General features: G+C 35.9%; 1 protein-coding gene across 1 annotated transcript in view; it reads left to right on the top strand.

The window, feature by feature from the left end:
- The window catches only part of PLEKHA5 (pleckstrin homology domain containing, family A member 5), a 69,392-nt gene extending 55,451 nt beyond the window's left edge, over positions 1–13,941 (top strand). Inside the window, exons 17-23 of the mRNA XM_010186769.1 lie at positions 2,290–2,405; positions 3,634–3,843; positions 6,447–6,605; positions 7,881–8,008; positions 8,835–8,980; positions 10,174–10,278; positions 12,667–13,941. Coding sequence (XP_010185071.1) covers positions 2,290–2,405; positions 3,634–3,843; positions 6,447–6,605; positions 7,881–8,008; positions 8,835–8,980; positions 10,174–10,268 — 854 coding nt within the window. The 3' untranslated portion in view covers positions 10,269–10,278; positions 12,667–13,941. The remainder of the gene's footprint in view (positions 1–2,289; positions 2,406–3,633; positions 3,844–6,446; positions 6,606–7,880; positions 8,009–8,834; positions 8,981–10,173; positions 10,279–12,666) is intronic.
- The last annotated feature ends 563 nt before the right edge of the window (positions 13,942–14,504 follow it).

The raw sequence follows: 14,504 nt of genomic DNA, 5'->3' as shown, positions 1-14,504 counted from the left end.
CCATAGAGCAGGAAATTTCCTGCTTGTTCGGTTTTTTTATAGTGCAGATGCCACTTCAACTATATGCCGTTTCAACAAACATTTTTATGCCATTCTTAATAGTTGAAAAGGAAACCAAGGCGGCTCATATCTGCAATTTTTCTTTCTTGCTGTTTTGAAAAATCACACTTGAAGGACATGCCTTCCTATATTGAGGATCATTCTAAAAATTAGTAAATTTCAGACAAAATTTTTTTTCTTCCTTTTTTTAGTTCATCGTGCACATTACTGTCCTAGACACTTGTCATGTCAGCCATTTCCCTCTCTTTTCATATGTCACCAATCAAAGAGAAATGTTTTAACAGGACTGTGTATAGGAACACTTACAGCTGTCTGCAAGCAGAGGAATATTTATGACCTAAGTAGTACATAAAGGTGACACAAAAGGAAAACAGACTTCTGCTGTGTTTTATACTTTTTATGTCTAAAGGAGACACAGACTCTTGCTTTATAGTTTTTGTTTTGAATGATGGATGTGGCATTCAATTACCTCCTGACTATTTTGTCAGCCTATCAAACAACTTGGAGGAAGAGTTGAGCCTTCAGTGAGTTACTGTATCCTCTATAATCTGTGCACCTTCAGGAAAAACAAGGAGAAATAATTTGGCTATCAAAGAAGACATTACATATATTTTTTTAGATCAGCAAGGAAACAGTATTTTTAATAGTTTGATTTCCTGTGTGTATCAAGAAACAAAATTGAAGCACATGTTATTTTATTTTATCTGTATATTTTGGTAAGTTTTAATTTCCTTTAGTTTTCTACCATTAATTGCATTTTGGCAGGACTTTCTAAGTAGAAAAACTAGTGGTGGATATGGTTACGAGAGGCTGAATGTAGTGGACGTCAGGACACAGAATATCCTCAGCTCCTGACCAGACAGCATCTAGCTGCTGCAGTTCGCTGTCCAGTTCAGCGAGCTGCAAGGCTGAGGACATACTCCCTCTGTGCACAAGCACAGCCACAGATAACCACAACAGATAATGCAAACAGGTTTTAGACCAGTACTTGTTACAAGCACCACAGAAACAAGACCAGCACTCCCATGAACATGAAGCAACACAAATAACGTGATCCTGTGCTCCCTCGGCAGCTAACCAGGCTCAAAGCTTGCTAGCTGATCTCATATACACATAGACATGAGCACACGTGTGTGCACACACACCGATGAGTTCCTCCAAGAGCTGGCCAGACCTATGGTATCTCCATCAGTCAACTCACGGTACCTCAGATCTCTCCAGTTTCTGAATCCTAGACCTAAGGTCTTTTGGACAGCTGGCTCCCACACCTTGTCTTCTGATTGCCATCTAGTCTTGTGTTAATTCGTTAGCATTTTACAGACAAAAGGTTACACCTGGTAGCAGCTCCAGACTTACGGTTCCTCTGGTAGCCGACCTACAGACCTGCATTCCCTCCTGTCCTTGTCCTGCAGATCTATGTACAATCTCTCTGTAGCTGTCTCCTGCACACAAGCTAGCCTGACTTGAAGATCACTAGCATCACTCATGCTGTCATACACAGCAGAGAAAGCATACTCACATGGAAAATTCTTAAGAATAAGGTTTAATAAGAAGATAGGACACACTACGATACTAAGGTATGGGCTTGGTCAGACAAGCATAATGATGCTTGTCGATGCAAAGCTGGCCACTTTTATTCCCCCTCCTCTCCCTTATTCCACTCCTGTTCTTTTCCATCCGCCTTGCCCATCCTTTCACAGCCTTTGTTTCCTCCCAAATAAACCACCCAATCATAAGCACTTTTTGTTCATTGGTCCGACTTTTATATCTTTGACACCATTATCTAGGTAAGTTTGGCCTTAAGTGGTAGCACTGATATAGTTACCTAGGCATGCTGCTGACTTTGCAAACTCTACTCCACAAAAAGTTCCCAGTACTGACACCTGACTGTCTGTGAATTTTTACTGTCTTTCACGTAATTCCCCCTTAACCATTTGTGAAAGCTAGCCATTCCACATGGGCCTATCTAGCTTGTGACTGCTTCTTACAGACAAAGTTTTTATGTTAACATTTTTATGTCCAGAAATTTCTTGTGCCATGTGCAGTAGTTTCCCATGGGGAAAGTCATCTGCCTGCATACCTCAACAAACGTGATAGCTAGGCATTAAGATTTTTGCTGCCTTTTGAAGAATAGTTGCCAAGGCTAACAACATGTATTTTCTAGAAAACTATAAACTGTTTTTGCGGTGTTTTACATAGCATTTAGTATATTGCTTTGCTGTTTCACAGGCTCACACTTTCCTGTGGGAGTTGTACCACCCAGAACGAAATCACCAACACCAGAGTCTTCAACAATAGCATCCTATGTAACTTTGAGGAAGAATAAGAAGATAGATCTAAGAACGGTATTTTAAAATAACTTTTGAGCATTGCTGGGTAGTGATGTGTTTATTTCTAAGTTTAATTTCTATAGTTACTTCAAAAGTTGTAGTTATTTTTTAAATTTTCTTTACAAAAAAATCAGTTCTAAAAATACAATACACTAAGTTAATGGAGACATCTGTAGAAAGAATGAGAAAACGATAAATTATATGTATGTTAAACTTCATAGACTCAAACCGGGCAAGAACTAAATGGTAATGATAAACCTACTGAGCTACTGAAGTTCAGGCTTGAGTTAAAAGAACATGATGCTTCTTAGGTTAAAACTTTGAAGGACTTGCATTTGCCTTCTAGGATAATTTAACAGCCCTTGTATAACACATAATGGCTTTTATTTATTTTGTTGCTAAAATGATTTGGAAAATACAAAAAAAAAGCAGTCAGAAAATAAGGATACAGTAAACAATATGTGGGTAATAAGCCTGAAATTTCAAATTAGAGAGATCTGTAGTCAGGGTTGAAGACAGACATTTCCATGTAGTTCATGCAAAAGGAACTTTTGCTATAGTTACAGCATGAATAGAAGAGGAGAAGTTGTAGGAAGAATGGGAGAGGAGAAAGAAGCTCACAGGATGTTGACTGGAAAAAGAATATCACTTTTCAGAAGTGAAATCAGTTACTGTGAATGTACTCAATGCAGTGGATTAGCTCAAAGCAATGGGTTCTTTCTGTCATACAAAGTAGGGATCTATCTGAATTTCAAGAACAGAGTAGGTAGAAGGATGGTTGTTATTTTGGGATTAATATAATGCTTAGAATTACAGATTTTTAAGTGGTGATAAATTCACTTTGTTTCAGCCTGCACTTGCTATTAAATTATATCCTGCTGTAGTTTTTCTTGAAAGAAACAGTGTTTCTGTCTCAGTTAAGTAACTTGTGTTTAATGTCTGGTAAATTGTTTCAACTTGATAGGATGGCTTTAAGAGAGCATCTACCCATTCTCTTAATGTTCATCATTAATGGTGGTAACGTCACTGTTCAAAGAAGTTAATTATTCCTTGCTTTTATTTTGAATTTGATGTTCATTTATTAATAATTGATTCTTGTACTTCACGTATGTAGGAGATCTTTACTTGCCCACTATTATTCTACTTTATAGTAAATCATTAGGTGATCTTCTCTGATAAGCTAAACAGTTTAGACTCCTGCTTTTTAAAAATAAATAAATATATATATATTCTTCCACTTAAGGAAAGACCAAGAAGTGCAGTGGAGCAGCTGTGTCTTGCAGAAAGCATACGGCCTCGAATGACTGTGGAGGAACAGATGGAAAGAATAAAGAGACACCAACAAGCTTGCCTGAGAGAGAAGAGGAAAGGACTCAATATTATTGGTGTTTCAGACCAGTCTCCTTCACAGAGTCTGCCGTTGGTCAGAGATAATCCATTCAAACTGGCACAGGTGGTTCCCACGTTATTCAAAAACTTCAGTGTGTCCAGTTTAAAAAAAAAATAGTTCTTTTTCTGAAATCACATGATATTATAGGTCTCTATTTGAGACAGCTTGTATGAACTGTTACAATTCTCTACTATACACAAGAGAAAGGGAGAAGACAATCTTCATGCTCATACCTAATGACAGTAGAAGTCACTTTGTCTTTTTGGAAAATAAATAGTTCAAATCTACATATATTTGATTATGCACTGTGATGTTTTTAACAGCTTTTTGGTCAAATTTAGCAAACAGCATGAAATTACAAGCTTTGTGACTAAAACCAGTGTCAGGAAGAATCATGATTCAGTTGATGTATAAATTATGAAGATTTTTCTGCCATGTAATATAATCAAATATCTGTAACATTTTTAAGTAGGAATGTGTATTTATGATGATAGCTCTTAACTGGTGCTTTTTTGGTGTGGTTTTTGAGCTCATAAATACATAAACAGTTAAGGTAAAGAAATTAGTTTATTAAATGGTTATGGGTGGAGAGAGGGGAGCGAGATATAATTGCTTGTCATTAACCAGGAAATACTAGCCTGAAAATACATTTTTAAAAAAAAAGACAATCCCAAATAACAACCCTCACACCATTTCAGGACGAAAATATCAAGTAGATTCAGGGAAGTAGAAGTTAGACAGCCTACTACTTTTTAACAGCTAAGAATTAATTTTTTTCAACAGCTTAATGGAGTTTGTTGAGGTTTTTTCTAGCATCCTTTCTCCTCAGACCACACTGGTTTTGATATTTTTGTTTTTACACTGACATGGAAATCATTTTTGTTTCGTACCATTTTAAGATCTGATTTTCCAAAACCAAATTAAAAACATTGCACTGTTGTCACATATTTTCAAATAAGTTTTAAGTTTCTTTTCCTTTTTTTTCCTCTGAGCATACTAAATTGCCTTTAGAGTTATACAAAAGTTACTTTTCCTTCAATGACATTGGATCCACAAAAGACACTGAATCCAAGTTTTGCCTTTGCATTAGGACATCTGTATTTGGGATGACACCATGAATGCTATACGTGAAGGGCGCTCCTACAAATATTTTTGTGATTAACTGCCTTTCTCAAGAAGAGGATGTGCAAAGCAATGCACATTCTGTAGCTTTTACAGAGGTGTTTGAGCTTTATTGTTTTTCTGTCATAACATTTCATACCTCAAGGTGAGGAAACTGCAGCTATGTATGTACCATACCTGCTCAGCCAGCACACAGGGAGCAGAGTGGGGGAAGAGGCCAAATCCTCTGTGCCAGCACTGCATGCTATACAGGACTCACAAATTTTATTGATGTCAACCTGATCTTCAGTTTTCTGTGTGAAATCAGTGCTATGTGGATGAGATAAGAAATTTACAGTATACGCGAGAACGTGTCTGAATTGAGTATTTAGCTAGTAGTCCATGCTACAAAGTCACTTTTTCTATCACAACTTTTAATTCTTCCGGAATGCTATTTGGCAAAAAGCCCCAAGATGAGGTATTGCACTGGAGTAATAGCTCATATTTTTAAAAGCCTAGTTTCTATGCCTATTGATTTTTACAGAGGAAAATGGTGCAGTGGCATAAACTGCTAGAAGTCCTTTCAACTGGAGACTGTTATTTTTAAGTATTGGAGGAAAAGTAAGATTTAATAAACAGCCTACTGTGTAATTAAGTGATTACCAAAATGTGAAAGGAAGTTGCTTCACAATTGTTATTGTTTGGGACAAGTGTATTATTTGTGTTCATACTTTAGTTAGGAAACTAAAGAGATTGATTTCTGAACTGACTTACATAGAATTTCCTCTTCACAGAGTGCATGTGCTTCATATTACTTTCATAGCTCCTATTTTTCTCTGCCCTAGTACTTAGTTTGATAAGACTTACATGAATCTCACCAGTTCGGTTTGCTACTCTGCCAACAGAAGGTTCGCAGTTCACAGTCTTAAGTCACCTCTACCATCCTTCCTCAAGATTTTTATATAAAATTGTTCTAATTGTCTAAAAATAGACTATTTTTTTAAGGTATAAGTAATATCCTCTGCTATTATCAGCTGCTATGTTGCCCTCTCTTAAATCAGTTAGCGGCATAGTGCTGGAAGATACAAAAGATAACTGGACAAAATGCACACAGGTGCACTGTGAATTTTGTACTGAATGCATATTTTTATCCATCTTTTTTTTTTCTTTTAACCAGGAAAAGCTATTTAAAAAAAAACAACCCAGTGCTTATGAATGCAAATAAGAATGCTTCTAAGCCTGTGTGTGACTGAGCTAAATAAGAATGGCATTTCAGAAGATAAAGATGAATAATAGAAATGCTAGAGATTTGGGGGTGAGGGATGCAAAAAGTACAGCAGTCTTACACGGAAAAAAATTTATTAGTGAGGCTGAACTGTTTTGAAAAGTAGAAAAATGAGAAATTTTCAAGTCCTTAACAATTTCCATTTTCCTTGTTGCACTGTGGTATGCTTAAGGCTTTTTAAGTTTTTTGTCTGTCACAGTCAGAGCACAGCACAAGACTCGGAACTGAGACTGTGATGACTTTTTGAAGAATATGTCTAGATATCAATTTTTTTCCACAGAATCGAAAAAAGGATGATACTGTATCTGGTAACATGAAGGAATTAGAGAGCACCAGTAAAGAAAATAATTTGAAACAAAATAATGGAAGTCCTGGAGAAGAGATAGCACAACTAAAACATGATGGAGAACAAGAGCATAATTCAGGTTTTACTAAAGAGGTACTAAACTGTCCTTTATTGAACTGTTCATCAGCCTGTCTTGCAATAGAAAAATATTTTGAGCGATTGACAGCAGACTATAGGAAATTGAGCCACTTTCTTTTGCTTGGAAGATTAAGATATCTTTTTGGATATAACAAATATCCTATAGAGTAGTAGAAAATTGTATCTGATCTGTCTGCAGCTGAGAAATTGAATTTACTTGTGTATAGTTTTCCTAAATTCATTTTACTTTATCGGTTACTATCTCGATTGATTGGACAATTACAAAATTACGGTCTTTGCTTCTGTGGAAACAAAACCAACACTAATCCATCTTTAAATAATAATTATTGATCTGTTCATTGCTTCAGATATCCCAGTGTAGTTTTTCACAATCATTTAATACACCTGACTTTTTTGTTCAGACGGCTGTAGTGCATTAAATAGTTTATAGAAGGCAGAATAAAGCTGACACAACAATTTATACATGGAAGTAGGCAGTAACTGTAGTGCTATTTAGTCAAACTTGGCAGTGAGTTGCCCTGGTGTTTCTGGTACTAAAGTGTTCTGAACACTCAGCAAAATGACCGTGAAGAGTAGATTACTGGAGCAATAATAATATATCATAATCATAACCTGCTGATAGTTTAATATTTTTTTTAAATCTTATATAGAGGATTTTTTTTCTTCTTTTCTATCCATATGCTTTAATTTATCATCCTTTGCTTCCTCACTAATTTTTCCTTTTGATTTCCTATTTTATATTTACATTTTTTAAACATCTGTCTGATGGAGAATGATATAAAGTCAAATAATTAACATCTGTTGTTATTCTTTAAAAACACTTTCTATTGAGAGTCTGTTGCTTCGTTAAGTATGCAAATCTTTTAAAAGAAAATTATGCAATACACTTATATTGGTTCCATCTAATCAGACCTTTAAGAGCAGTGTTACGGCTCATCAGCAATATATTCCAGTAGCTGGAATCACTGTTGGCATCATGAGGAGAGGGATAGCATGATGAAATAGGCAGGCTGCAAACCAGAGAGTTCAGATAAGTTCTGGAAGTTATTAAGCCAAGCCCTGCCCATTGGCTCTGGTATAAGTTTCTGGATAACTCTATTAACCTGAATGGTATTGATAAAAATTTCTGAAGTTATGTAATTCTGAGTTACTAAGTATACATGATGGCAAAATTTGTCTGTTAATAAAACTGTTTCCTGATACTGTATTTTTTATCTGCCACTTAGTATGTTACAGCTTTTGTTTCACGATTTCAATTTTTTTTTATAGCTGACAAAAACTGATGATCTTTTATCAGATGCACATGTTGTATCTGACTCAAAAGAAGTGAATAATGAAGAGAAAGCAGGAAGGGAAAAGAAAAATAAATTGGAAGAAGCACATGACGGTGATATAAGGTAAAAAATAAAACAAGATGTTCAGAGGCCATTTAAAACTTGCACATTGTATTTATTAGCTGAATGGACTGAGCAACTAATGAAATACTGTCATAAGTACTTCTAAGAGATATTTATATGTTTTTGAGTGGTTTACATATAGAAAAATCTAGTGAGAAACCAAACCACTATGGGGGTTTAGTAAAAGGTGATGAGTTGGTGGGTGAAGTAATGTTTATTTTCAAATATTGCCCCAATTATAAACAAAGTATATTCATAATCCTTGCTTCAGGATACAAAATATATTTAGTAATGCCAGTTTGAGCTTTGTATTTATTAATTTAATTTCAGTCTATTATGAAAGCTGCAGCCAGGGCTTCCATAGCAAGCTCTTTACCACTGCTATTTAGGAGTAGACTAAACAGCTTATTCTGTATCTCCTGCTTTAGCTTTTACTTCACTATTCTGGAGTGCTGCAGAATTAGAGGAATATTGTGTACTGGATTTTCCTCTTTAAGGATTCATAACTTTAGTGTCAGTTGCACTGCAGATCCCCAGTCAGTTCATAACTTTCTCACAGTACCCTTCAGCAAAATAGATATCACACAGTAGGAAACTGCATGAGTATGTAAAGGAAAGGAATTTCGTTTCCAGTTGGTTTTTTTTTAAGTCTAACTTTACAAGGTAGAAGGGTTTCAAAATACATGCTTAATTTATATTATGCAAACGTGCAAGTTGCAACTTTTTTCTATTAACAGAAGAAAATTAAATTGTAACCCTATACTTAGTGGTTAACACCTGAAATTAAGTTAGCGTGAGTTCTAAATGCTGTGCTTTTTTTAACCAGCTTGCAGAGTGTGACCGCAGTTACAAACCACAAACCCAAAACCAGCTCAGAAGAAAGTGAGGTAGTTAGTGTTCCAGAACATGGAGGGATTATGTCTTCATTTGAATTAGCAGCACAGTCTTCAAAAGGAAATCAGGCAGCAGCAGGTATGGAAAAGAGTTTGACTGAAGCACAACTTGTAGAGTACATATATGAAACTTTATTTCATTTTGATCGTGTCTTTTGATGCTCTGAAACCCTTGTGAATTGAAAGTGCAGAGCTAGTCTACATGTCAAGTGTATGGTTTTATAACAGAGAGAAAAACAGTTTCCCAGTGGAGAACTACAGAAATTCCATTTTTCTGAGGTTTTCTTGTAGATTTTATGGTTGCATTTAATTCAAGGAATTAAATAACTATTGCTAGAAATTAAGTCATACTATAGTTGTTGGTTGGAGCAAATCCTTCCCTATTCATCTTGTAGAACAACATCTCAATCCTGGAATTTGTATAGATTATTTACCCTTACCTCCTTGCTAATGGATGTCCTTAGGTGTGTCCAAGATTGAGGAATCCTTGAGTTTTTCTGATATATCTAGTAGATCTTGAGCTAGCAAGTAAAAGACCCCAGTTCGATCATGTTTCCAGGAGTAAGAAAAGATGAAGAAACAGGAAACTCTAGCAGGCTGGTAAAATAGTTGCTGGTGTACTACTTTGCAAGAAGAGAAGGCTAGAATAAATTGTTTGCAAAGAGTAAAAAAAGAGAAGATTGTGTAGGAGAAGGAGGAAGGAAAATACTGAATTTAAGACAATATGAGGATATTTGGTGATAGGGATGGTTAAGTAAGCCAATTGGTTCAATTTATGGATAGAATAGGTGACCTGGACCTTTGTAGTGCAGTCAGCAATCCTTTCTGTGACTTGGTAATCAAAACCGGAACTTGTAAATACATTTTGTAGTGCTCAGCAGAATAAAAAAATCCTTAGTTAATCTGAGCTGGGATATAAAGATGGGTCTGGGAGTATCCCAACTAGTTAAATTTTACTTTTTTTTTTTTCTCTTTCTCTTTGCAACATAAATAACACATCAGCATTCATGTGTCCCTGGTTTGTTTCCTTGGTGTTCTACCAGTTCTTTATAGGCCTGAGTAATGGTCTTTATTGAGAACAGCTATGCTCTCCCCTGAAGTTGTGCTTATTGTGCTGATCAGATATTAAGTCTTTACTTGTGTAACTTTCATTTGGTTCTGCTTATATTTGTTATGGCTTGAAATGGTGATTTTCAAGCTTATATTTATCATGGTTTGAAATCATGCCTTCTGTAACTTGTATTCTTATTTATCTTGCTGTATGACTTGCAGTGAAAAGTTTGCCTTCTTCACCAGAATCGTCATTGTCACCAGCTCCATCTACTCAGACACAGCTCACAGAAGGATCACATTTCATGTGTGTATAGTTACAGAGAAGTACGTCTATTTTTCCCACCCCTCCTGCCATTTTCCTAATATTTTTCTAAGTATATGTATTCTAGTTATTTTTTCAAGAAACATCTGTAGACAGTACTTGGCAAGGAAGTTACCTGCAATGTTGAGTATAAACTAACTAGAAAACAAAACAAATACATGTATTGATTTGCTTGCAAGTAATGTATTCTCTATTCAAGTACAAAGAGAAAGGTCTAATTGGCTTATCAAGCACATTCTCCTCAACTGGCAAGATAATAGCCCTAGGAATTATGTGAGAGACCTAAGCTCTTACAAAACAGATACCCAGTTAAGGTAGGAGAATCAGTGCTCAAGTGCAAATCAGTCTTGATGCTTCAGTCGTGATAATAGGCAACTAGAGCTAGATCTCTTAGTGATGCATAGGAGGGAATGCTCTAATGGCTTGAAGAGTTTATGCCTTAAAATATTGATGACTGAGGCACAACAAACAGCAAGGGAAAAAATGAGGGTGGAAGAAATTTAACAATTACAAAGCTGGTTTTTTTTTCCCCTGTAGAGATACCCCTACACAGATTCTCTTCCCTTGTCAAAGTAGGTGAATTCTTCTAAGTATCGAGTTAGAAAGCATGAGTTAAGCTACACTTACATGTTCCTACCTGTAGTGTTACTTACTTAATGAATAGAAATGGCAATATAAGTAAGCTTATTTGTTTATACAAATGTTTAAAGAAATTAATAGGATACCAGTGTGAGTCTTTCAGCACTCTACCAGCATTTAAATCAATCCACATTTCTTTGTTGTCAGGAAGTACCTGTTTAACTAAGCCTTCTACTAAAACAATGAGCTTTGTTTTAATGGTAACTTTAAATGCCATAGGTGATGTAACCTTAGAAAACTTTAAAATTGAAATGTCTTCCGTCACTTTGCATGAGGAGATCTGAAAATACATTTTTTTTCGTTTTCTGTCCCAATTTCCATTGCCAAGCTTTCATCTTAGCACAATTAAACTTTTTTTATTCATCACAGACACCTTTTTTGTATGAACTATGAGCAGTAAACTATTTCTGTTCTTTTTTTTTAAAAACAAAAGAAAGATACTTAATGCCTAAGCCTTGACATCCCGCACTGTGGCATAACCTCATAGATAATACTGGAGCTGTGGTATTTCGACATTAAGTGCAATTCTAGAAATAGGCCTTAATTGCTTATGACAAAATGGTGCATCTGGGATGGCACATGGAAAATTAATGCTCAGCTTACACACTGGAAGCAAGGTTTCTAGAACTTAAAATACACCCTTATTAGATGTTTACTGTTTGAATTCAGTTGGAAAAAGTACTCAACTATATGCATATACTTTCCATATTTCTCTGCTGCACTTGATGACTGCAGGATTTACAGCCTCTTACCTTCTGGGGCTGTCGTTCCAGTATTACAGTGCTTTGCACTTTGCTGAAAGTGAGGTCTTTTAACCTGTGAGAACTCAGTGTCTCTCAGAAATTCTATGCAGGAGAGGGAACTTCAGAGCTGTGGGATCAGCCCTGTTGATATGCAACCAGATTTTTCAGGCAGCATCTGGAAAATGTATGGTAGATTTCAGAGAATAGTGAGGTAATACCTATATTTGGCTTTTACGGTCAATTAGTAAAATGATACTCTTGGCACAATGCCAGGGGAATTTGGCATAGGAAATTGATGGCACAGGATATTGTTAGGACTAAGGAAAAGCCCATTAACACAAAGCTGCTTTCTTTGTCACAGCTTTTGCTTTGCAGAGACAAATCTGGATGTGTACCCCTAACATTGTTGTGTTTTAAGCATTACTTTTACACTGAGTATTGGAGGGATAAGGAAACTTTATACAGCACCTGGATTCAAAGCTCAGAAACATTTTTACTAATGAACTGTTAAAAGTCCTTTTGGCAGTTACCAAAATATAGCAAGCTCTGGGTGGAGCACTTGAACTTCAGAATACCTTACAGCTACACTGCCACTATGGGATAGCAACTGCATAATACTGCATCCCTCTTCAAATTGTGCCTGTCATTTGTAAGAGCAATTAAGGTCTTTGCTATTATTACCGGTTTTATATGAAGGACATTTGGAGATGGCCACATACAACAGGATAAAACTCTCAGAATAAACGGACTTTCATGCAAAGTTTTGTAAATCTGAAAAAAGCTTGCTTTTGCTCCTTGCTGTCAAAATATCTTGACAGCAGTTATTATTCATCAGGAGAACAGATTTTGGAAACAACTGATTTCTAAAATACTTTATGTTCTACACCATTGACAACTACTGCTAGGATGAGGTCAGAAATTCCTTGCTGTGTTTAATCCCAGGAGTTGCTTTATACAGTATTTGGCTGTTGCTAAAACAGAGTAACTTAATCTGTATCTGTCTTTCAGCACTAATGGCTTCTGTTGAAACAATTCACGCCAGAGATGTATGGACCTGACCTATGAAAATATGAGAAGATATTGTACAGTATATTTTAAATCTATGAAGTTCATAGTTCTGATGCTTTTGGCCACAGAGCATCATTTTATCACTTCCTGGAAAATGTTTATTCCAAGAGAGCTTTAAATGGCCCACATGTACACTCAACAACCTTCAGATTGTTCTCCTGATACCAGCTTGCTGCTACAAATTCTGTGCACATAAAATAAAGGCTCTTTTAATGTGCAGCCTACAGTCAGAACTTTATTTTATTCTCCAGAATTTAATGTTCTTTTAATTATGGATCATATAAGTTTAGGTTTTTGCTTCTTTTAGATACATAACACGGTTAATTTTACATATCACCACTAAAACTTGTTTTACACTTTTTAAACACTACAGTTTATTGTTTTAACATTTTATTTGTAAATTTTTTATATATATATACAAATAGATATATTTAAAATGTGCCATTTTTATTATTGCTTAGTAAAATATGTCCTGTTTCTGCTGTAATTATTTCTTGGTCAGGTTGCAATGTCAGCAGACTGCCACACTTCTGTCAACATATACATTAATATTAGCGGTTATTTTTTCTTAAATAAAATGGAGTGTAGGTATTTTGAGGTACTGGGCTTTTCTTTCATTGGGTTAGGGTGTGTACAGCAATAAGCAGGTTTTCAATCCAGTACTTAGTTTGTGTACAAATGTAATTATGTTCATTGTGTATATATTATACAATGAGCACAAACAATGTAAGTATAAGAAGCCACTTACTATTGTTCAAATACAAATGTTCATATCCCATTTCTTTTATATCATATGAAATAAATGTTGATGTTCTTAAGGACTTGTATGGTTAGTATTTCTTCCTGCAAACAGATGTCACACTGTGTTTCACCTTTTGATGTGGGGAATGCAACAATTCTTATCTCATTGGCAACATCACCTGTCAACCAGAGTAGCAGTGACAGACTCTTAAGAGCTTCCAGTCTTCCTCTACGGGAAAGAATAAGGCTGCATCACAGATCAAAAAGACTACCCGAGACTGAGATGCAAGAAAAACAGGTTGAGCTCCTGACTCTCTCAGACTTGTGTCGTGATGTTGGAATAATCACTTAGTCATTCTGTGCCTCCATTCCCCGCCTGTTTACTTGGGAGGTAATAGCCTGTTTTACTGGGGTGTGGCGAGTAGTGATTCAGTATTTGCAAATGTTGAATGCCACATTCAGTGGGGTTAAGGAGAGAAGTACAATGATTCCTTGAGGCTTTGACATCTGCAAAGCATCTTCCAGAAACTGAAAGAAAACCTGAAATAATTTGTCAAGTGTCATCATATTACAGATGTTACTAGCTTTGCTTTTCCATCTCACACAGCTGTCTGAATTTGCCTGAGACAAAAGAGGCTTAGAACAGGGTGGTGAAAAATGAAAATACTTACAGGAAAGCTTTTGAATCTAGGATGTAAAGCTAAGAAATCTTTTAAAGGCTCAGGCAACTGCTGAGTGCTTCAGTACACGTGTGGCCCATAAGTGGTAAAGCAAGTTTCATAAGATGACGACTGCCAGCTCTTGTTGTGCTTTTTTTATCATACAAATCATATCGTGTTCAAGTTAATATTGCTGCACTAGAGACTATATAATCCATTGTGCTCTTCCATAGAGGAGTGCCTGAGATTGACACACAGTTTGAAATTAACTCTTTATCATTCCCCCTCTAAGTAGGAGTTTGTGTTCATTGTACTCTCCTAGCTCTGCTTGCTGCCTGTCTACCTGTTGTTTTGCCATTTTCGTTGAGAAGTGAAGAA

The sequence above is a fragment of the Mesitornis unicolor genome, unplaced genomic scaffold, assembly GCF_000695765.1.
Source record: "Mesitornis unicolor isolate BGI_N332 unplaced genomic scaffold, ASM69576v1 scaffold4286, whole genome shotgun sequence".
NCBI classification, from domain to species: Eukaryota; Metazoa; Chordata; class Aves; order Mesitornithiformes; family Mesitornithidae; genus Mesitornis; species Mesitornis unicolor.
The sequence above is the reverse complement of the archived record's forward strand: the minus strand, read 5'-3'. Positions and strand labels throughout refer to the sequence as shown.